General features: G+C 36.7%; 1 protein-coding gene across 2 annotated transcripts in view; it reads left to right on the top strand.

The window, feature by feature from the left end:
- The first annotated feature begins 85 nt into the window (after positions 1-85).
- The window catches only part of ATP2C1 (ATPase, Ca++ transporting, type 2C, member 1), a 48022-nt gene continuing 24530 nt past the window's right edge, over positions 86-23577 (top strand). Inside the window, exons 1-7 of one of the 2 annotated variants that reach the window (XM_010016737.1) lie at positions 86-318; positions 14722-14832; positions 15719-15835; positions 17222-17311; positions 19858-19893; positions 20768-20829; positions 21200-21308. In XM_010016737.1, the coding sequence (XP_010015039.1) occupies positions 14764-14832; positions 15719-15835; positions 17222-17311; positions 19858-19893; positions 20768-20829; positions 21200-21308 (483 nt within the window). In that variant the 5' untranslated portion in view covers positions 86-318; positions 14722-14763. Of the gene's footprint in view, positions 319-14721; positions 14833-15718; positions 15836-17221; positions 17312-19857; positions 19894-20767; positions 20830-21199; positions 21309-23577 lie in introns of those variants that run through there. The other variant, XM_010016738.1, reaches the window with a different exon arrangement.

Below are 23577 nucleotides of genomic sequence, written 5' to 3'. Positions count from 1 at the left end.
GGCGTGAGTGGAAAGGCGGTGGAGACCCGTAGGATTTTTATTTTTAGTTTTTATTTCTTTTTTTTTTTTTTTCTCCTCTTTTAGCGCAGATGTTGCTGCAGGTGGGGGCAGAGGGAGCAGTGTGATTGCCTGGGATCTTGGGGCATCTCTTTCTTCACCTTTCAGCTCCCGCTCCAGTGCTGCTGTTGCTAAAGACTTTTGTAACTATCGACTCAAGTACGATTTCGATGGAAAATGAAGGTAAAGGTCTCATCAGAGTCACTGACTTCATTGGAGCTAAGAGGATTTTTGCATGCAATTTGGTGACAACTCCTACTGGTGCGTGTGTGTGTTTTACTGTTCCAGGGGTTTGCAGGGTTGCTCTCGTGTGTTAATCTCGTGGTAGGAATTTTGATCTGCACTTTGTAGGTTAAGAACTGTAGGACCATTGCTTGTCTTCATTTGTGCTGCTGCTTGTCGAGATAATAACCATGTTTTATTCTGTCTTGGCAGATATTCAAAACATCTATTGTGTGTTCTAGTGCTCTGTGTGTTTGGAATAGAAATATTTTATTTAGGCAGGGGCTTCTGAGTGTTAGTTGCTTGGTATTTGCTTAGATTGTATGGTTTTATTGAATTTTTCAGGGTGAAATTGAGAAGTGTTACTTGCATTCTGTATTGAAATATTTTTGTGCTTATTTTGTGATCTTAAAAATTACATTGCTCTCTTGGACACTAATTAAGAAGTGGCACTGAAGATTTAAGATCTACTGCTTGAAAAATCTGGTATGAAGTTGTAAACTCTATGTACTGAAAGAAATTGCTCTACTATGCTTTCTCCTTCCTGTCTAGTTTGGAAATTGCTTAATCCAGGGAGTTATTTTGCTTTTTCCATGTTGGCCTTCAGTTTATACTCCGGGAACTTTGAAAGCCCCTTTGCATTGGTGATGGTGACTCTCAGCTTAATTCCTTCCCCCCCCCGGGTTTGACTGTTATATCTCCCCCCCCCCCCCCTCCCCCCCATTTGACTCTTGATGTTGAAAATCTCTGAAGTGTATTATTTGTTAATACAGATAATACTTGTTAATACAAATAATACATATAAAAAAACCCCTGATGATTCTCCCCATTCCCTTCATGTTGTCAATATTCTTTGAAGATGGATTTTTCTAGGTGGCAACTGGATTTCCTTTGCTATAGGTGGTTATGTGAGACATAGAAGCTCCTTTTCCTCCTACCCCGTTCTGGAGAGAGTTGCTTTTTTAATAGTTTGACTTGAATGAAGAACTGGAGTGAGTGTGCCTGGTAGACAGACTAAAATATTTTCTTTGGTGGGATATTGTTCCATTTTGAAATACAGTTGTCTTCCATGACTGGAAGTGGTTGTGAAGTCTGTCCTGTGTTGAAAACTATGTAGGATATTATAATCTGGCACATCAGAACTCTTTTTCTTAATGTTAAAATAACATTAGAACTTTCTTAATTCTATTGATCATGTCTTCCGAGTGAATATTTGTGATAAAGAACATGAAACTTCTTGGGTAGAAGGAAGTTTGGAGTATGGGGGAGCCTCTCTAGAAGACTGATCTTTGCTTTGAGAGGTTAGATAGCTGATAGAAGTAGTTTTAGTGCCTTTGCATTTCAGTCACTGTATTGCAAGTGAAAGGTTTTTGAATGGGCAGCATTGGGGGTGAGGGAAGGAAAGTGGGTTTAACACCATTGAATAGAATCATAGAATGTTTTTGGCTTGGAAGGGACCTGAAGCTCATCTAGTTCCAACCCCCTGCCATGGGCAGGGATACCTCACGCTAGACCGTGTCGCTCAAGGCTCTGTCCTGCCTGTCCTGGAACACTGAATAGAAATACACTGTGGGGGAAGTAGCTGTCTGACACTTGTGTGCTAAAACCAAAATGGCAGAAAGGCTTTTAATGCTTTTTAGTTCTATTACCAAATAAATAGTATATCGTAGATGTAGTTTATACATGCATGATAGTATGGCTCCTCTAATTTTTCTGAATGCTGGTAGCACAAAGATGGCATTTCTTCAGTTTCTTACAGAAGAAATAAATTCCATTTAAAAATTGGTAATATTTGTATGATGGAAGTAACAAAAAGTGCTTCTTAAAAGATGGTCAGACACATATTTCAAAAGTAGAATTAAATGCTGTGGCTTATTGGGGCTTTCAAAACAGAGTAGGCTCCTGGGGGTAGGAGAAAAGTTAAACTTCAGTGTCATTAAAAAGACTGAGTTAGTTTTCTTACTATTTTTACTCTTTCCACTCCCTCACTCCCTTACCTCATAATTCAGTCTCCAGACAGGCACATATATTTACAACTGTCTGTTTGTTTTTTGGTGTTCTTGGTATTTCTGAGCTCTTTGTGGTTTGGTTTTTTTTTCCGTTTGACATTTGGAGACAGCTAGACACTAGCAGCTTTCATGGTAGAACTTTTCATCACTCTTGAGAGGATGAATGTATTTTCTTCAAGAGACAGGTGAAGAATCTTTGTAATCTTGTAGAACACAGATTGCAGTTAGAATATCTTTAAACTTTTTTGCTTTGTTTTGCAAATTTGTGTTTGAAAAATCTCTTTAGTTTGGATATTGAGTGAGGGATGGCAGTTGTTTTCTCCCCCCGCCTCCCTCCCCCTTATTTGGATTAATATTCAAGATTGGGAAGTGATAAGATTATTTGGAAAACTGGAGTTTCCCTGTGTTGATTCAGTATTCAAAAGGAATATTGTTTGTTTACTCTAAGCTAATTAATAGTATGTCACAAGACTTTTTGGTTCCTGTCTCTTGTGTTGAGATGATTAAAGTTCCACAAAAAAAATCACATATCTTATGGTAATGGGGAAGAGAGAATTTTCCATCGTAGGAAGACTTCTGCTTACTCGGTAAAACTATGACTTAGAGGAACAATGTTTGTATTTCTGTTTGGAAAGATAGAATTTTGTGCCTTCTTTCCACAGGCAGAGCTTTTTCTGTAGGCAGTTAAGAGAACTTGTATAGACAAAACATAACTAGTTTTGTATAGACAAAACATACTAGTACAAACTAGGCTTTGTAATTTTTGGATCTCTCCGTTGATGTCTTTGGGCCATTTTAAGTAGTCTTCTGTAATTGTAGTCTGAGGTTTTTTTTCTTTCTTTTTCAGGTGATCTTTTAGGTCATGACAGGCTCTTTGTTCTATTGAGGATTGTCTTGTAGAAGACTGCCTTTAGGTTACATCAACTTTGAGCTTCTCTGCTCTGAGGTCAGACTATGATTACAAACACAACTTCTTAAGTAGAAGTACTGTTTTGCTACCCAGGCCTTCTGTAGCATTTGTTTTCAGATCATTAAGTGTTTAATGGAAGAGGTCAGAGTAACATTTTTCCCACCCATAAACCAAAAAGATTTTTCAAATACCATGTAGAAAGTTGGTACAGAAACTCAGACCAGATTTACTGTAGGTAATAAAAACATGATGTGGTGATTCTGAAACCCTCCTTAACCTTCATTGTTCTGAGTCCTAGTTAATTTCACCTAATCTTCAAAGACAACTTCAGCCTATAGTCTGTCAGTAGTCGTTTCAAGATAATTTTAATAACTGGGTGAGTAGTGAGATATAAGTCAAGATTTTTCTTTTTTTCTTTGAAAAAGAGGCTTTAGTACTTCACGTAATCCTGAGATGACAAATGTGTCATTTTTGTTTGTCATGTGCTTGAAGAGCAGTTGAGTTTTCCTAATGAATTTCATGTGCGTTTTTCTTAAATGATGAAGATGGGTTTAGTTGCTAAATTTAACAGATTGAAGACGAGTTCTTGTCTGGGGGCAGTGAGTTAGCACCCTGGACTGGCTAATCATGGATTAGGCAGCTGTAAATACTGACAAAGGGGTGAGCATGGGTACATCCAGCAGACAACAGAGGGGGAAGGGATGCCTGCGGCAGCAGTGACTTGAAAACAATTTAAAGTGTTCCAGAATGGCATCACCAGTTGTTCATGAAAGCCATATCCAGAATAATCAGAATGAAATGTGTGATGGAAAAACATTAGAAAATCTGAACTGGACTTGGTGTTATCACAGCAGTTTTTGTTCTTTTTTTATGTAGACGATTTCCTAATAAACTAGCAGATGAAACATGAATTTTGATATTCCTTGATTACTGTTTCTTACCTATCTGCAGCTCGCAGAAAATTAGAACCCAATACTTTACACTTGTGTTGGCAAAAAAGTCGCATCTGCATCTCTTCTGTTTAACTTGGAGGATAAGGTGAGACATTTCTTTTTTTTTTATTTTTTTTTTTTGGTGGAGGGTCTTCAGTAAAGATCAGCCCTAGTAGATACTTTCCTGTCTTTTAGCAGTGCTTTGATAACTTAAATAATGACTAAGTTAACATAGCACTTGTCTTGCAATAGAAACATAGATTTCCTTTTTAATTGGTCAGTGCCATCTTTTAATCTCTTTGCCTGGTTGGTGGATCATTAGATGATTCAAGTCTTTTCCCGCTTTTTTCCCCATGCAGGTAAATCAGAAACATGAATCTGTAATCACCTACAAGTAATTTAACATGGAGTCTCCTTGAGGTCAGACATTGCAGAAACTACATTTAGTTATTTTGCTATCTTTGTTTATGTGAAGAGTGTAGGACATGATGTCATCTTAATGACTCAGGAAAAGAAATGGAGTTAGGAAAATGCAGGTAGCTCTCAGGGAAGCTAATTTAGTAGAAGAGGAATATTTTTGCTTGCTTTTTTGGTGGACACTGGAAAGTATGTGGTGATCTGGGGATGCTCTTCTATAGGACTGAATGAAGTGGTCTCATTACTGCTGAAAGAAGGTCCTGCTCTTAGCTATGTTCCTGCTGTACATATTGTCTTGGCTGTCAGTCAAGTTAGCCCAGCCTTTCTTTCCCCTTGCCCCCTATTGGTCAGCTTTCTGGTGAATTAGGAAGTTGAATGGGCTCTTGAAGCATCCAGTTGATGTTGAAAATGGTGAGTGAGATCTCCTTTTAGCATAAGCAGACTATTAACTTGACTCAGTTCTTTATGTAATCATAGCTTCAGTTCAATGTAAGTTCACCCATATGCTACCACAATGGAATTTTGCAAGAGTAAGATAATAAGTAGATTTTGGTTGAGACCTGCTTTTGAGTTGGTGAAGGAGCTCAGGTCATACTTAATTGACAACGGGTGATGAAAGTGGCAATTGCAATGTGGTTTATAGAGGCTAGAAGTAATATAAAGATACAGTGCAGAGCAGAGAAGGAAAACAAAATACAATGAGACATAAATTTGGGACTGGCATCTGTTTCTAGCTATTTGTTTTGTAAACATTTTACTCGAAACTATTGGAAGGGATAAAATGGATAGTGGGTTAGCAGATGCAGTGTACAGAATCACTTACAAATGCTTTTAAAATATTTTTAAGTCAGAATTTTTGCAGCACTTTTTTCTGCATACATAATTCACAAAAAAACCCTTGGTGAATACAGTCTTGCTCTTTCTTGGTACTACTGATAAGAAAGCTTACCACCATAAGTAGAGTAATTATGCAGTGAGTTATGTTTGCATTTAAATTGGCACTGACACTAGCTTGGTCCTGAGAACTGTTTTAAACTAAGTTTGAGATTTTTTTTTTTTATTGGAAATTTATTATGTCACATTATGAAGTAACTGCTCAGCTGTCAAGGATATAATCAATTATTGGGTGTTGGAGCTTCATTCATTATTTTAAACTAATATTAGTATGTTTCCTTAATACAATTATATGGCAACTAAGTCTACACATGTTATGTATACATTAGTAGTATATTGGAGGGTACTAAAACTCTTTATTAGCATTTGCTGTTGAAGTGCCATCCTTAATTTTCAGCACTTCAAAGTGTTGTGGGATAGAGGCAGACTACTGGAGAGGAGCCACACAATTTCTAAGCTTAAATGTTCTCTTCTAGAAAGCTAGCAACGCTCCAGCAAGATAAATGACTGATACTTAGAAGCAAAGTTCTTTTGGCCTTCAACTTCTTAAAGGCTTCATGTGAATCAGGATTTAAGCAGACCTGTGTGCTATTAGGAGTCAAGTGAGATATGGCCATCAGTGCTCTCTTTCATGGGTGGTGAGCTTCTCAAGTGACTAAGTGCTATTATACATAAACTTAGCTTTCATCAGGGCACTGGCATTGGTTTGATCATTTTAGTCTGTGCTTAGGATTCTGTTTGTTTTGTTCTTCTGATGAATAGGTAATGACAAATGTAAGAAATGTTCAAGCAGGCTTTTCCAGCGTTCAAGGAGATTTTTTTGTACAGGAAAAATCAAAGCTGAATGTTTTGGCCAGCCAAATACAGATTGGTCTGATGTGTTTTTCAGTGCATTCTAGGTAACTCTGATGCAGTCTCAAGGCTTTTGGCAACCAGGCTTTAGATCATCATAGTACATTCTCCGAAGTATACAGAAATGCTCTAAATGGTAAATATTTTGTAGTGATTGAATACAAAGTTTGAATATTTGGCATTCTTAAGTTTTAACTGTATACTACATAAATGAGCTAAAGGAAGATAAAGTGGTATTGGGTGCTTCTTATGATCTATGTTACTGCAGTCAGGTTAAAGTATCATTGTTTGTGTGATATTTTTTCTAGCTAGAGAGCAGGCAGTTGTCATTCACATGACTTGCAAGATAACCATATGGTATGTGCAATGGTTACAGAAAATTGCCCAGCTTTACTGTTGTGCTGGTAGCCTCAATTGAACTGTATGTTCTATTTTCCTTTCTACTTCTTTGTAAAGACATGGTGAAACATCCTGAAAGTTAGACGTATTTGAGGTTGTGGAATGTGTTTCTCAGGGAAGTGTTTTTTAGAAGTATTTTAGTACTTAGAAGTAGTTCTCGAGGTTTATAGACTACTGTGGAGTTAATAAGCTGGATGTTAAATGGAGCATCTTAGTCTTTATTATGCTACCTGAAGTAGATGGTGTTGGGGTAAGGTCTCTTTTTTGAATATTTTACAACTTTTAAGATTGGGTAGACTTTGAGATTTAAGATGGTCGTTGCCAGTGTTCACATTTCAGTTTCTTAGTTGGTCGGAAATGCAGAGGTTTTGTATACCAAGGAGTACACCTCTGGCCAGTTGCTGGCCATAGTGAAAGTCCTAAGCACTGCTGAAATTGTACCAGAATACAAGGCAGACTTTTTTCAGGCTTATGGGGCAGCTTAGCAGGTTGTTCCCATAATGTGAGTATTTGTATTTCTTTGGTTAATGCATTGTCTCTGTGCCAGGTTGAATATCACCCTTTTTCTGTAAAGTCTTACAAAATAACACACAATAGCAAAGGGCTGAAATTATGTGACCTCCCAGGATAGAAATTACTCTGCGAGTAGAACTCAGTAATGCAAATTAGTGCTTCTGCTTCCTTCTGGCTTTTTTTAGAGACAGAACTTTTCTGTGTGCACTTCCTTTGATGTGGGGGACTCCTGGTAAAACTTTAAGAATGCTGTTGAATAGGAACAAATTTCTTTGAACAGTAGAATACAGGGGCTGCTGCAGCCATTTCTGCGGAAGTGAAAAGTCATCACGCTTTTCCAAAGGAGTCTATTCAAATGAAGATAGTAGACAGTAACTTCAGAAGCTTCAGAAAGTATTTCTTATCCTGAGCAAACAGTGCCTGGTAGAAAACAAGTGCCTCATTAGTCTGCAGACTTTAACCTTTTTGGGGGTGGAAAGAGGCAGCTCTTTGCAGCTGCAAGTAAAAAATTCTTTTTGCAAAATGGTCATGGGTGTATTGAATGAGCGTTTGGCACTTGTTGCTCTAAGAAAGCAGCATTATTTCCCATAAGGGTATTTTTCAGAGTACAATGCTCTCTGACCAGGTTCTTTTAGATAATCCACATATGGAGGGTGTAATGTTTTAGTATCAAATGTGTGTATCTGAAGGACACCCTCTGGTTCGCATTGTGCTGAGGTGAAGTTAGGCTCAGCTCTGGTTAGTGACACTCTGCTTCATGCGCGCATCACCCTTGCCCATCTCTTCTGAGCCTTCTGGTATAGGGGTTTATTGGTCAGTCACAGTATTTGAGTATTTTTCATGTCTAAATTTATAGGAGTTTGAGGCTCATTAGAGAACTTGCTAGTTGAGAATACAGGAAGTAATTGGTCTTTGTGATTTAATCATATGAGGTACACACAACTCTCTCTGTATAGGTGAAGCCTTCTTGTATATAACTTGCAATTTTATGCAGATCATTGAAGTATAGATAAATTTGTTCATAAACCAAGAATAAGATGTTAAAAAATTGAATTTACTTAATGAAGGTAAGTTTCTAGCTTGGCTACACTTATAGTTTGTAAACTCAATTGCACTGATTTTTATTTATTTATTTTATTAAATCTGTATCCACCACATTCAGCTACTCCCACCTCTGGAGATTTAATTCGTGTTAAAATCTGGTGAAATTTCATGGAGGAAGTTGCATGATAGTCACAACCATGTTGGGTATTGCTGGTTCTAGAATGGTCTGAGGGCTCGTTGTGTGCTTTTCTCTGCCTCCATTTCTGGAATCCTGATGTGTCTCTAGGGCTTGCTCCTGAATGTGAAGTTGGTCTAGGACTTACTGTGACTGTTGAGCATGCTCAATACTTTTTTCTTTGGCTTGGTTTTTTGCTGTGTCTTGTCACCACTTGGTCCTTGTTCTGTGGCTGGGACAAGGGTCTAGGAACACCTTGACTTCTAGACAAAAGGGGGAGACAAAAATGGCAGAAACATCTAATGAAATACATGTTTTTAAGGACATTGCTAGAAACTGACTCTGGAATCACAGGCATGATGCTGAGCAGTGACCTATTTAAGTGGAGAGTTTGAAGATGGACAGTAAGATGGTTAAAGGTCTGGATCTCCAAAATTTCTAGCCATGACATCCTAATAAGTAGGGGAAAGCTTTGAACTGATGCTTCATATCAGAAAAGAGGATCACTTTAATTCTGGGTAGAGTCTTTTTCTTAAAGATACCTTTCACAGCCAAGAGTCTTTTCCTATCAGGATCTGTTTCAAAAGTCTATGTGCACACATGCAGAGACTTAGACCTCTGTCCATTGATGTCTAGTTGATCTCTAGCCTTGTGTGTTTTCAGGATGCCAGATGGTGCAGAAAAGCTAAACACTTGGTATTTTATGTTACTGTGTGCACAAATGCCTACAGTAATTGATCTATCTGTCGTTACCCCTCCACACCTGCCATCCTGACTCTGAATTGTACATAACTAGAGAAGAACATGCTTAATAGGATCTGAGCTTTCTAAACCTTTCTGTAAACATTACATATGGTTTGGTGGTGCAGAACATCTCAGGAAATGGGAAGCTTGTAAGTTTCAATCTGTTTCGTATTCAGTGAAACACCTTTTTATTCTGTTGTTGAACAGGATTTTTTTTCTTTTTGAGTGTGGGGATGGTAGACAAAAAATGAAAGCTAATTCTTACGGTGGGTGAGGAAGTGCTGATTCTTTTGGGATCCCAATAAGAAAGGCACAAACACTTGCAAGGCTGATCACTATTAATAACTCGGAAAAGGTGATAGATAGCAAGGTATAAAATCTTATGTCCTTTCTGATGCTGGGAACCCATAGATGATATGGTTTTGGATGGATCTCTGGTCAGGGCATGGCTCACTGTAGATCTTGTCTTCTCTGAGTTCACTAGTACTCTTAGGGGTTTGCTCACAGAACAGTTTCATCAATCACTGATAGCCGCCAGGTCTGGAATGTTGTCCGTGGGACAACAGTTCTAGTGTCCTATCTCATTAATAAAGCTGCAGTTCCTGAGCAGGTGTGTGCAATATTTCCAAGTGGAAAAGACAATGTACTGTACATATACTTGAGATTAAAAATGCATGTTTATTGATTATGCATTAATTATGTGTACATTCATTAATTTTAGTCTTGATTAGACACAGCATGATTCAGTAGTGATTGCAATGGTATCCATGATACAGAAGCATATACCTGGATACGAGTCACTAGTTGCTCGTACAGTAATATTCTTACAGGTTGATCACTACAAACAAGTTGAAAGGTATTTTGTAGTATTTGAGTTGGCTGGAAAGGGGTTCAGTATAAGAGGAGTAATAGGGTAGGTTCAGGCTGACTTGATCAGTCGTTCAGGTGGATGGGAAGATTCAGAAGACAGTGATAGGTATGGCTAAGAGGCAAACATTGGAAAACAGGCTGAGTCAGTGCTTCCAGTCATCTATTTACATACCCAGTTGTGCCATGGTGTTTCTGGAGGACTGGCTCTACTAACCTGCAGTTATGGTAAGGTAAACAAGTCTTTCTGAGAGCCGAGTGCTTAAACCAGATGTGTTCCTGTCTCAGGTTTCTGACATAACTTCTCAAAGAATCAGCAATTCTTAGTACCCCAAGTTTAATTTCATTGTTTTGTAAATATATATTTTTTTTTTATTTATTTTTTTTTTTTTTATTTTGCACTTGCAGATCAGTTGAGTAAACTGCATGTAATGTCTACAGGACTTAATATTAGCTAACTAGCCAAAGTGGTTTTGGTCAGAAGTTTTGTCTGAATATAGGTTTTACTATGAGAGTGTTGCCTTTTGCATTCTCTGAGCAAGTACAGGTAAAATTTCCCCTTAAAAAAAGTGTGAAAGTATTACAATGTTAGTGAGACCTGCTGGTTGATGATGGACTCTTCTGGTAAGCTGAGAAACCAGATGGTAGAGGTAAGTTGCCTATACTTGGTATTGATAACGATAGAAAGAGGATAAGCAAATTGTTGTCGTGTACAAGGAAGAAGAAGCAGTACACATTACTGTTAAGTAGTTGACTGGATTCTTCTTTAGAGAAAACAGAAGGGAACTCTGAATTTCCAGTAGTGTAAGCCTTCCAGACAAATTTGTATTAATTTTGGTAAATGTACTTCCATAGTCGTATGATAGATGCATATTTCTTGTCCTAGAAATGGTGGTGTGTACATTGGAAGTGGTCTGAGAAAAGGCCTTCCTGAGGCAGCTGTTTATTTTTGTTAGTTAGCATCCTGCTTCTTTGTTCCTTGGTAAGATTAGCTTCAAGTGAGGAATGGGAAGCTGTAGTCACAGCTTCAGAAGCTTCAGTGGTGATGCTTATCTGTCCATGTCATATAGCAGTATAGGCCTGTATCATTTCTTAGCCCAATTATCCATATAAAAACTTGGCTTGGAACAAAGTACCGAAGTGTTTTAAGGTATCAGCTGATAGATGCTTGAAAATTAATTGTAGCATAGGGCGGGAAGACATCTTACTATATATGTGGGTTGATTCGTTTAATATAGAACACTGTGCTTTTGGGAATAGCTTTTTTGGATACACAAAAAGATGTCGCAGAAGCCCAGATCTCCAGTATGGAGATCTGTGCGGCAGTCCAAAGGACTGTAGAGCACTTGCTGACAGTATTGGAGAAGTAATCTTTGTCTTGCTTTGTGGAAGTAATGCCTAGTAAAGGCAAAATTATTTGCTTGAATATAGTTACTGTGTTCCAGCATGTAGCAAGCACTTTTTTTTTTCTTCCTAAATTGCTTGGTGTAACCCACTTAATATTTTGGAAGGTAGTGATGAAAAGTGATCAGTATCTCATTGGCTAAGCAGTTAAATTTAACTGATGGCAAAGTGTTAGATATTTGCTAACTACAAGCGTAGTGTAAGCTACACAGATTGTAGAGGTTTTTCAGAAGTTAGAGTAGGATCCATCCAGAATTGTCTTACAGTATATAATTTCACTCTAGAAAAGGAGCTGCCTATGAAAAGATGTTCTGAGCCTTTACGTTTTCTAATCCTGTACCACATTTTTTCTGCAGGTTATCATTGCATAGAGTACTCAGTGTTCTTCATAAAAGTGGGAGGTAATGTGAATGAAACATACTAAAAATCAATGGATTTTTGAGTCCTGTCACAAAAAGATTGTCAAAATCAGCTTTGTAGCACAGTTATTCTGTGCTAATGAAGATTTATTTGGAAAAGCCTGATCTCTGAGAATGCTTTTGACATTTCTGTTTAAGGATATTTAAAATGTCCTTTAAAAGCTTGTTAGACTTTCTGAAGTCCCAACTGATAATGTTAGAGAGATGATCAGTTAGATACCTTTTTTGCATTGTTATTTGTGTTTAGCAGCCATGTCAGTTGGTAGAGGAAAAAAGGCTTTTCTCAGCACTAAAATGTTAATGGCTGTCAGTTCAGTACTGCATCCTCTTACTGGGATGGCTTGGTTGCTCAGCATGTTTGTTGAGAATGTGGAGTCATCTTGGTTAAAGTCATATGCTTCTGGGTTTGTTTTGAAACAGCACTTAGGCTTAATGGGTTTTAGCCCTAAACTGGTGTTTGGTAGCTAATACCATGAATGTGGTATCTGTTTGAAATTAAAATTAAAAGCTAGTACTTAGAATGGGAAATGTTAAAAGAAAAGAATGTAGTAATTCTGTAGGGTGTTTCATCAAAGCAGGGAGATTATGGCAAAAATCTGGGTGAATGGTTTAGAAAAGTGTGGTCTGAGAAAACTGAAACAGGAGGTTAATATAAAAAAAAAAGTGTAACCATTTGAAGTCATAATCTCTAATGGTAATTTCCTGAGAATTGATTTGATTTAATATAGATTTGTATGTGTGGGCTTCACAGCAGCTGTCACTAGATACGTTCTTAATTGTGGAGTAGGTGAATTTGAATGAAACTATTTCTTCCTAGGCACTGAATCCTGTGAGCAGCAAGTGCTTCATAGATGCGGGTAAAAGTGGTGGTACGCTTAACCAAAGGCTGGCTGGCTGCATGACATGATTTTGTTTTTCTTCTGATGGAGAAACTAATAGTTCTTTTAAATATACATAAATATAAATACATTAATACATATGCAAAAATTTCAATATACCTAAAATGTTGAGAATTCGTTATTTGTAGAACCATGTCTGAAATATTTTTTGGCTGTTTCTTGTATAATTTGAAACATAGGAAAGCATTTGGAAATGATAACTTGCTAGATAATTTTTGTAAATGTGTATATTCATAGTGTATAATAATGTGTATTCACAATCCTTTTTAAAGAAGACTTACATCAGTGTATATACTTACGGTTTGAATAAATACCTAACCAGTGCTGGAGCATACTTAAGTCACATATTTTGTAGTACTTTAAAATTTGGCCACAGACTTCCCAATTCTGGTCATTGCATAAATGCGTCATTGAAAGGATGGTAAAGAACAAAACAAAGCTCTTTCAGTGTAATAAAATATGGGAACTGGAGTAGAGGTGTGACAGAGTGTAGCTGAGCTCCCATGCTTGGCCCCTGATGAGCCATGCTCCAGCAGCCCAGCTGCTTAGTCCCTCTGGCTTCAGGCCACAGAAAGCTGAGTGGGACAGTTAAAGGTGCAGTTCTTTTGTCTCCATAATCCCCTGGTTCAAGAGCTCAAATGCAGACCTCCTATCGCCCTGCCGCTCGTCTTGATCTCTAGACCTGCTTTCTTAGAGCTACAGTGAAGGAGCAAGTCTTGTTGGTTTACTGTTTCACTAGGAGCTAATGGCAAATATAGAGTTCCCAAGGCTTTGTCTTGAAAGTGAAAGCATGTGAGTTCCAACCATAGCATATTCACCTTTGTTCATTGTTTCCTTGGGCCCCTGGATGAAGCCTTTGTGGAGTCTATTTAGGTAAGCAGATCCAAAAGCAAATACTGAGTTGAATTAATATCAGCTATTCTATTTGAGTACATGGCAAGCAGCATGTGGTATAGAAAATGAAGATTGTCATACCCTTTTTAGGGCATAAAAATGATGGAATTTTTTAATGTATCATCATCTTTAAGTACTTTATATTTTAAGTTTCAGCATCCACAGAGGAGTTTTATACAGGGCAATAATTATTTTTTAAAGCATAAAACTAACTATTCAAATTCTGTGCAAGTGTGATGGAAAAACCATTTCTGTGGACTGTGTGTTTCCATGTTAGGTGTCTTCCAGTTAATGGAGAAGGTGGATATGTGTATGGCATGCTTTGGGAAGAAAGTATCAATTCCGCTTATTAAATAAACAGGAATTTGGAAACTCTGACACTTCATTAAATATCAGAGCAGTGCTGAGCTGTGTCATAAGTGTTGCTGTTGTGCTGTTCTGCAGTTCACAAGACTTCCTAAAATTATAGAAAGACGTTACTTCTCATAGCATTGACTTGAAGCTTTTGTACTGTAGTCAGGTTTTATGACTTCACTTGAATCTGTGCTCTTGTTTGAGGTTTTCTTAATGTTGCTTCTCCTTTCTTTGTGTACAAGAAAATGTAAACAGGCCCTCATTAATGAGTAGAAAAGTAGGGGCAGGGAATGGAATTTACCTGGAGTGATTACTTTCTGACCAGGTATTGATAATAATGAGCTAAAGGATTATGAATATATGTAACTGTTAAGATTTTTGTCATCACTGAACACGTTGTTACGGAAATTAGTCTTCTGAATTGCACATCCAGTGTTTTCTTTTGTTATTCCAGGTGGTACTGTGTGAAAATAAGCTGAACTGTAGATACTCTTTTTTTTTTTTTTTTTTTTTTTTTTTTTAAGTGCAATGCTTATAAAAAACCAGAAAAAGAAAACCCACCCCAAAACCAAACAAAAAAACCCCAACAACAACAACAACAAAGAACCAAAGCATTTTAATGACATTAATACTGCATTGCTCATACATAGTTTGCAATGAAATGCTCCCACAATGAAGTGCTCCCCTTCCCTTCAGACTTTGGTTTTGTTTCTTAGGTTGCACATCTTCAAAAAATCCCTGATGGTGACAATGAGACAATGATTCCTGTACTGTCTTCAAAGAAAGCAAGTGAATTGCCAGTTGATGAAGTAGCAAGCATTCTGCAAGTAAGTGATTTTGTATCTCTTAAGAATGTGCTGATGTTACCAAATAATAAATTTGGTATTTCTTAAGGACAGATCTTGTCATTGAAAGTGTATGCATTATCATGCAGTTTGATACCAGCTGTTGTCTTCTTCTAAAAGAACGTTCATTTTTAAATTGTTACTCAAAATCCTCTTGTCTCTGACATTTTCAAAAAGGCAGGTATTTGGAGGGGGGTGAGATTCAGCTTGAAGATTGCTTTTTGGTAATAAAAAAACTAGAGTCAATCTTCCTGTAGAATTCTGTCCTATTTTTCATTGCTATTGCTTCCATTTCTCTAAGGAAGACTTAATGTCCTTAATTTATTTTGGTAGCCTTCATTTTAAGTGGAGGAATAGGGTTGAAAAACTTACCCATTGATAGATTTATGAACCATTGAGTCTGAGTTAATTTTCATGATAAATGGTCTTTTTCATTTTCTGTATGCTTGACTGCTTGAGGAGGGCACCATGATAAATGTTGGTCACTGACAACTCAAGACTTTGAAACTATTTCTGTCATTTGGCTGAGTAACTTTAATTCCTGACATAACCCTCAAGACTCTGAATTATGGCTGCAGCTTGGCTAGTTGTAGAGTTTTCTGCAGTAATCATTTGGAAATGTGAAACAGCATCTGCTTCTGTAGTTCTTTGAATTTCTAGTTGTATCTTTTTAAGTACTGCCAAACTGAATTTTAGAATAGCAGCTAGTTAGCTTTTATTGTCATACAAACATTAGTACCAGGCTAGTATTTCTAATGTTGCTAAATTTGTATAGTCTAAGGCTGTATATTTTAGTGTTGGAATCTATTTTGAAGTGTAGTTTATAACTGTATATAAATTTGCATACTTTATTTGCATACTTTAATAGGCTAATCTTCAGAATGGCTTAAAAAACTGTGAAGTTTGTCATAGACGGGCCTTCCATGGATGGAATGAATTCGATATTAGTGAAGATGAACCACTCTGGAAAAAATATATTTCCCAGGTTAAGATTTTTGTCGTTTCTGGTTTTTTGCTTTTAATGTGTTGGTAGTTTTGCTATTTATTTTGATTTACTTAAGTTTCATGTGCATGAACATATTCTGGTAAAAGTAGGGAAACTAGCAGAATAGGAGCTTCTAGAATAATTTACCAATTTAAAAAGCTTTTATTTAGGTGTATGCCAGTGCTTTAGTTACATGATTTGTTCTTTAATGTATGTTCATAACTAGCCAAAGGGTAACATTCAGAACTAGCCTGAGGGTTGGATAAGCAGAATAAAGTTCCCTGCAAGCAAAGACTTGAATTGCACTAAGGTCAGATGCAAATGCCTGTGACTCTTGTTAAATACGTAAAAGGAATATGAAGTATGAATAACTTGCTAGACAAAGGAAATATTAAAAACCAAAACTTCTACCTTTGAACTGAGGGGGGAGGTGGGGCCAGACTTGATTCTTGTGTTGAGCAGAACTGGCAAAAGTCAAGTGTGAATTATCTTCTTATCAGTGTGATTTATCATTCACATACGTATATATACACACATATGGGGGCACACGCAACTTTGCAGAATTGTGTGGAAGTGTCACTCCTTCCTCCCACCCCCAGCTACACAAGATATTTACAGCAAATTTTCACACAGAAGGTTTTTCTAATGAATCTGTAATGGCAAACATTTTGGTCAATGTTTCCTGCATCTTGTCTGAGCAGCAGTGCAGTTAAGTTCTAGAGGAAACCCTGTAGTAATAGATGGTTAATTCTAAAGAAACGCTTTTACTTGGGAGTGCCTAAAAGGATATTCAGCACCCTGCTGATAACAGTGGGAACATTATCACATACTAGCTGTTCTTTGGCATTAATGCTTTATTTTCCTGTGTGCAGTCTCAAATTAGTCAGATGCATCAGAACACTATAGAAGCAAGATCCTTCCGTGTTAATCTGAAGAAAGCATATTCTCTAAAAGGAGAACTTGTGTCTTCCAGAACAAGAAATCATAGTATTGAAAGTTATGAAGTCTGCTGCTGCCTTGATAGTGATCAGTTGCTGCGAACAGGATCAGCTTGTTACCTCAAAGACATTTTAAGGCTTCTTTTTGTATATTTAAATACAATATAAACAAATATGGGAAGTAATTTTTTTGTCTTAAAAATGTGAATCAAGAAATGTAAGAAACTTGGGTTTTTTTCCTGTTATATATCACATACTATTTGAAGTCTTTATTTAAAAAAAGACTCAAACATCTGAACTGTACAGAGTCAAATTTTCTCTGCACTGTTAGGTTAGAAATAATTTTAGAATAGTATGCTTTAGAAATAGATCAGATCTGCTTTGAGAAGTAGATAAATTGGCACTTCTGTCAATAGTCTTGCTGAATTGTTGTTCTGTTTCATTTCAGTTTAAAAATCCCCTTATTATGCTTCTCCTGGCATCCGCAGTCATCAGTGTTGTAATGCATCAGTTTGATGATGCTGTCAGTATCACTGTGGTAAGGAACTAAAATTTCATCTTCACTGGGAGCACTTCAGGATGCATGACCACATACACTTTCAACATCACATGAATGTCAATGCGGGATGGGATCACTTGATTATAATTAATAGATTTGATTTGTATGCTGTCATTAAGTCTGTTTGTGGCTGGATTTTTTTTTTCTTGACTGGTAGCAGTACTATGTGTTAAAATACATCAGTAATTACGTGGCTGCATTTTGCATATTTAATCTCTCATTGGTTGAAATGCCTATCTTTAGCCATTTGTTCAGAGGAGCAGGTTTTTTGGTGTCATCTGCATAGCTTTATCTTAAATTATGCTTTATTTTCAAATCAGAACCAGCATAAGCCTTCTGTGAACTTGCTTTAAAGATGTAATCTTTTAAAACTTGAAAAAGAAAAGTAACCTGAACTCTCTAGAAATAGCACAAGGAAGATAGAAGATGGAATGATTTTTACCTTTTTTTTGTGTAGAAGTTTGCAGTTAAATAGGATGCTAAAACCAGTGAGCCAAATACAGCACTGCTAAACATTTGCCATTGCAAATGTCACAGAGAAGAAAATTACAATTCCTTTGACCATTTTGGAGTGATAGGTGATAACTGAAAATTGGGATTTCTGTATGACTAGGGGCAGGTTCTAGCAAATTTTTGTCTTGGCCGACCTCCACACTCTCAATGTTGAGTTTTACTTATCTAACTAAAGATAACTGGAGGATGACCCCTAACCCCTCTCATTTTTTAGAAAGAACAGTTTTCTTTGGACAGTGAACTATGTGGCTTCTTTATTCAAATTCAGAATTCCAAGTGTTTTCTTATAGTGTTAGCTTGGAATGGTCTGTTATGTTCCTAAGTTAGACTTAGGTCAATAACAGTATTATGAAATGTATTTAATCATTGTGGCTGAAAGTTGAATTCATATTTTTTTCGTTGGCTAGTGTCCTTAAGTCTGTTTTCCTAACCCTCTTGAGCAAAGCAATGAAAAACGAACAGGGCAGTTAGAGTAAGGGAACAGTATTTTCCTCATTCTATGCTACAGCCTGAGAAGGAATCTTCCAACAGTCCCGTGAACATTGGTAGAGGTGTCTTAAAATATGGAGAAAAAGTGTGGTTGAGTTTCAGTTGTGTTTTTTGTTTAATTTCTGACTGACCTGCTTTTTAGTCTGTATCACCTAGTATCACCTAGTATCACTGTATCACCTAGTGAATATTTATTTTTGCTTCATTTTCAGATGATAGTGCAATTTTTCTTAAGACTGTATGTATGTGGTCAGAGTCATAGGAAAAAACTAATTTGCTGCTAAAGATCAGTGGCATGTGTTTCTTTTGGTGGTAAGGCTCGTTCGAGCAGCTTTTGCCATCTTTTGGCTCTGCTGGTACAAAATGTATTGTAAAACTTTTTCATCTGGGACTGGGAACTGATGAATATTAAGGAAAAAAAAAACCCCAACATGCCTTTTTCCATTTGTAGGATTTTGGCTTCTGGAGGCAAGCCGTTGCACATAGATGCAAGCTGAGAGACTAATGTGAGGCTAGGAGTGCAAAGCTGTGTCAGGTAGCATGGACTGTAGGAGCTAATATTGCCTCCAAAAGAAATACGTAGCTGTGGTGGAAATGTTCCGTGGAAAGATGGAATATATGTACCTATTTCCTAATATTCAGTTAGTGAGGCTAACATTAGTATCACAAGGCAGATTTCCTGGATTTATCCTTGATTCAGTTAAGAGTTCAAGATTTTTTTTTTCTTGCAAAATGGTAGTATCCTATGTTTTAGTAGTTGCTGTGTGTACTTTGAGGGCTTAATTAGTGGATGTTGTGTTATGGTTCTCTAAGTTTTGTTTGAGATCTCTGGTAGCTTGGCTGTTTGGAATGTACTTGGTGTCCTGTCTCCCTTGGGAGTCTTGGGAAGAGTTTGAGTCTCATTCTTCATTTGGTCTCCTTGCTGGGATGTTTTATGGCTCCTAGTCTTCAGTTCATTCTTAGTCTTTGTCATCTGCTTATTTGAATGGAACCACATTTGTGATGTTCTGTAGTACTTAACATGTCATTCCTAGCTTTGTTTTGTTTGCAGAAAACACCCGACACACTTCATTCAGACCAGTTTTTCTATTTATGTTGTGGATCTCTCTCCACTGCTGTATCTTGCTCACTGTTTAGAAACATGAAGCAGAGGAAGTTTTTCTTCAAAATTGCCATCTAGTTATTAATCTTATTTTTAGTGAAATCAAGTTATTGAGTCTTGAACATCACCAGAGCAGATGTAAATAGATAATGGTTTTGCTTTTATAACAGACCCGAGGGATATGGAGTGATTTTGATAATTAGAAGGTCTGTTTCCAAATCAGATTGTTGTCATATGTGATATGTGGTTATTATTATAATATGTATTTGTATATTATGTGGTTATATTATTATTATTTTGTAGTTATACATATTGTTAACATATGTAGTAACAACTATGGCTGAGCAAAAGCAAATAGAGTCACGTTACTTTCATGGCCATTTGGGATTGTTTTCTCTCACCTGCTTTTGTTTTCTTGCAGGCAATACTCATTGTTGTTACAGTTGCCTTCGTTCAGGTGAGACATCTGTTGTCCCAATAAGATTATTGCTTTTATGCAAACTCTTCTATTTAAAAGACTGAAGTAGTTGCCTTCATGCATTGTACTGTGCATGACTGAGTGAAGAGCTCTGTGCTTTTATCCAGGTCTTTTGCCTTTTTTTAAAGCACTTTGTTTGTCCTGTTTTAACTGCATATGCATCTATATTGATACTATACTCAGCCATAAAAGAGTACTTGTAAAGAAGCACTCAGAATAAACAATGCAGAAGTGCTTAAGTATTTAACTTCATGTAACATAGATTTTGAAAATGTAGCTCTGGCTTCAATTTTGTACAGAAAAATAAAAAGTCTTTAATTTTCTGAGTCATAAAAAAGTTGATTTTGTTCTGTAAATAGTTTTACTCAGTGTGTGCCTAAAGCAGAATTGCTTTGTGTCTGTGTTTTATGTCTTTGTTACTTTAATTCTGTAATCTGTTTATTGATTTAGAGATGCGTTGTGTTACCTTAGTTCTCCCATAAGGTAGCATGAACACAGTATTTTTTGGATTGACTCGTTAAACTGTAGAATTTAATAATGAGTTCAGAAGCATTACTGCAAGTGTCTCAAAGACGTGGATATATTGAAGGAGAATGCAAAGGACCTCTGCTGTTCTTTCAGAAGAAATGCATCTAGGCAAATCTATAATTTTTTCAGTGTTTGGACCATATTTGCTTTTTAAAGTATCTAACATAGGACTGTTGAGGAACATCTCTTATCCTTTAGGTTGGAATATTACTTTAACACAGCTCTGCTAGTAAGGTAAATTTCAGTGGATGTGGATGTATTTTATTGTTGCTTAACTTTTCCCTGTTTTAAAAATACTATCTATTTCTTTTCAATGCCTCTACAGGAGTACAGATCAGAAAAATCTCTTGAAGAGCTTAGTAAACTTGTGCCTCCAGAATGCCATTGGTATGTAATTGTACATCCTTTGTTCTAAATCAAGTCATATAAAGTTTAATTTGAAATGAGTACATGAAAAAGATTTTACTGAACTTACTGCCTTTATATCAAGCTTCTGTGCTGACAAAGAAAATGCTTTGCTTTTGCTCATATTAAAGATGGTTTTATGAGTCTAAAAAATTGCTCCACATTGTTTCTTCTCTGAACCCTTCAAATGATGTCACTAACGTGTAACTTCTAAGAAACAAGCAGCAAATTAGAAATAATACTTTGTTGAAACCAGTAACATTGCAATGTATAGTCAACAGCGTGAATGCTTTTCTTGGGCAAAATGCCAGAGGGGAGACATTCGTATTGCTCTTTGTGTTTTTATCTACAGTGTGCGAGAAGGTAGGGTAGAACATACACTTGCAAGAGATTTAGTTCCAGGTGATACAGTCTGCCTGTCAGTTGGAGACAGAGTCCCTGCTGATCTACGATTATTTGAGGTATATACCTAATATTGTTTTTATATTTAATACATTTTCTTTTTGTGGGACATGGGGGAAGAGAAGATAGCTCCTGAATACTGAAGTGCGATAAGTCTTATTGTTTGGAATTCATAACTAGTTTGATAGAAATTTTGAAAGAATTACTTCCTGAGTGTAGTTTTGCGTTCCTAACAATATATGTGTGTCGTGGTTTAAGCCCAGCTGAACCCAGGACAATGTAGTTTCTTGTTGTAGAACATGAGAGGAAAGAATTTTCAAATTTTATGTAGTAATGGATTCTTGAAACTGTTGGTTGAGTCCTTTTTACAACATGCTAAAACATGGAAAATGATTGGTTTCAGTCTGAATGATAAGAGATTTTGGCAGCTGGTTGCAGGTGTGTTTGAGTCTTTATTGGTATTAATGTTCAGGGTATTGTTTCAGTGTTCTCTGGTAATGGAATATTAAAAAAAAGAAAATTGTGCCAGTGTTATCTTTTCTCTCTGATACTTCCCAATCTGTGTGTGTTGTTGCAACTTCTAGTTTACTGTTTGATTTGTAACATTAGCACTGGTGGAAGGGCTTGAGTTGAAGCAATAGCAACGTAGTAGTACTCATAGGTTCTCTAAAAACGAAGCATATATATATATATATTCATCTTGTTTATTTTGGTTGAATAATGTCATGTTACTTTTAGGTTAGATTGGGCATTCTCAGGTTGCCCAGTATCTGGGCAATCATGTTAACGTAATTCCTGGATATGATGAGCCATGTATCCACAGTTGATACTGGATTAATCAGTGTTCGTTTTTATAGATAAAGGCTGAATGAGCTAGTTTCTGAGACAAATTTGAGGCACTCCTCAGAGATTTGTCTGGATCATCAGTTATTAGCCCCTGTAGTGCAGTTACTACTTGAGAGGTTTGGTTTTCTGTGTCTGCAAACACTTTCTTCTTCCCTCAGTGATTGTATTGTCTCTGCATTGATATGAAACTGCTATTGCAGCAGCATCTACTTTCTTGCACATAAGCTTATAGCATGCTATGAAAGCATGCTTGGACCTCTTACAAAGGAAAGCAGAAATGGAATTAGATTTCTCAGATGTCTGTAGTCCTACACAAGATGAAAATCTGTGCCATTTTTATCTCAACTATTCTTGCAGATGATTTGAAAATAAAAGCATGTGACCTTATTTCCATCTTGTCTCTACTGAGCATTGTTATGGGGGTGTGGGCTTACAAAAAATTACATGAAGATCATAATTTTGGAGAAAGGAACTAGATCTCGTCCACATAGTGGATTGATACCATCCTAGGAAACTTCAGAAATGGTAATTAGGCACCATTTGGTTTCTGAAGTCTTTCATCTGTGTGAAGATTCTTCACTGTTGTAATCTTGAAGGGGCAGTCTTGTTTCAAAAACATATTTGACCTTTTTGTACTAAGTTTTCTGTATGTTAATAAGTGGTCCATGAAGTTTTATAGTAATCTTCTCTAAAGCCAAAATATTACGTCTAGAACTAACATACCTGTAACAGTGTAGGTTTTAAGCACAGTTCCTTTTGATAGTGTTGATAAATTGGACGAATAGCAAAGTGGCATCTTCAGCCTTTTTTCAGCTTGGAGTCTGAGGGATACATCACAAATAAAAAGTTGCTGTTAAACTTTATAGAGTTAATAATTCTTTGAGGCTCTCTGGAAGGATTCATTGCAGGTTTTGACAAGTGTCCCTTTTCCTTTATTGATACAGCATCTGTATTTTAAAAGGGGGTACTGCACTGGTAACTATTTGGGAGACTAGCCACAATTAGAGGGATTTAGCTAATCAAAAAACACTTTAGTAATGATACTGTCCTCTTTTAACATTGACTAAATTGGTTTTGGTATAGCAGCCTGGGTTCATTTTGATGTCCAGCTAGAACTGGAGTGCATCAGAGTTATCATGCCAATTAACAAACAAAACGAAACACCAAAACCCCTTCAACTCAAACCTTGGAGTGATCTGCCATAGTGTGGTGGTAGAGAATGTAGTGTGACTCATTCTTGTTTATTCCTTGTGGTATCCTCTCAAAGAGTTTTGGCAATTGAGTTTTATTAAGCATCCTTTAACACTGTTCTTTGTGAGAAGGCTATCTTGAAATTTGATGATACTGTTAACACCAGTGGCTTTGTATTTTTGATAATGCAAAATTATTTTACTTCTTGTGAGCAGAGGTTTATGATTCAGGCTTTGGCTTTATTGAAGACCCATTAAAGCCAATACATCATGATGTATGAATTGATGTCAG

This window comes from Nestor notabilis, unplaced genomic scaffold (assembly GCF_000696875.1).
Source record: "Nestor notabilis isolate BGI_N333 unplaced genomic scaffold, ASM69687v1 scaffold4736, whole genome shotgun sequence".
Lineage (NCBI taxonomy): Eukaryota > Metazoa > Chordata > Aves > Psittaciformes > Psittacidae > Nestor > Nestor notabilis.
The sequence above is the reverse complement of the archived record's forward strand: the minus strand, read 5'-3'. Positions and strand labels throughout refer to the sequence as shown.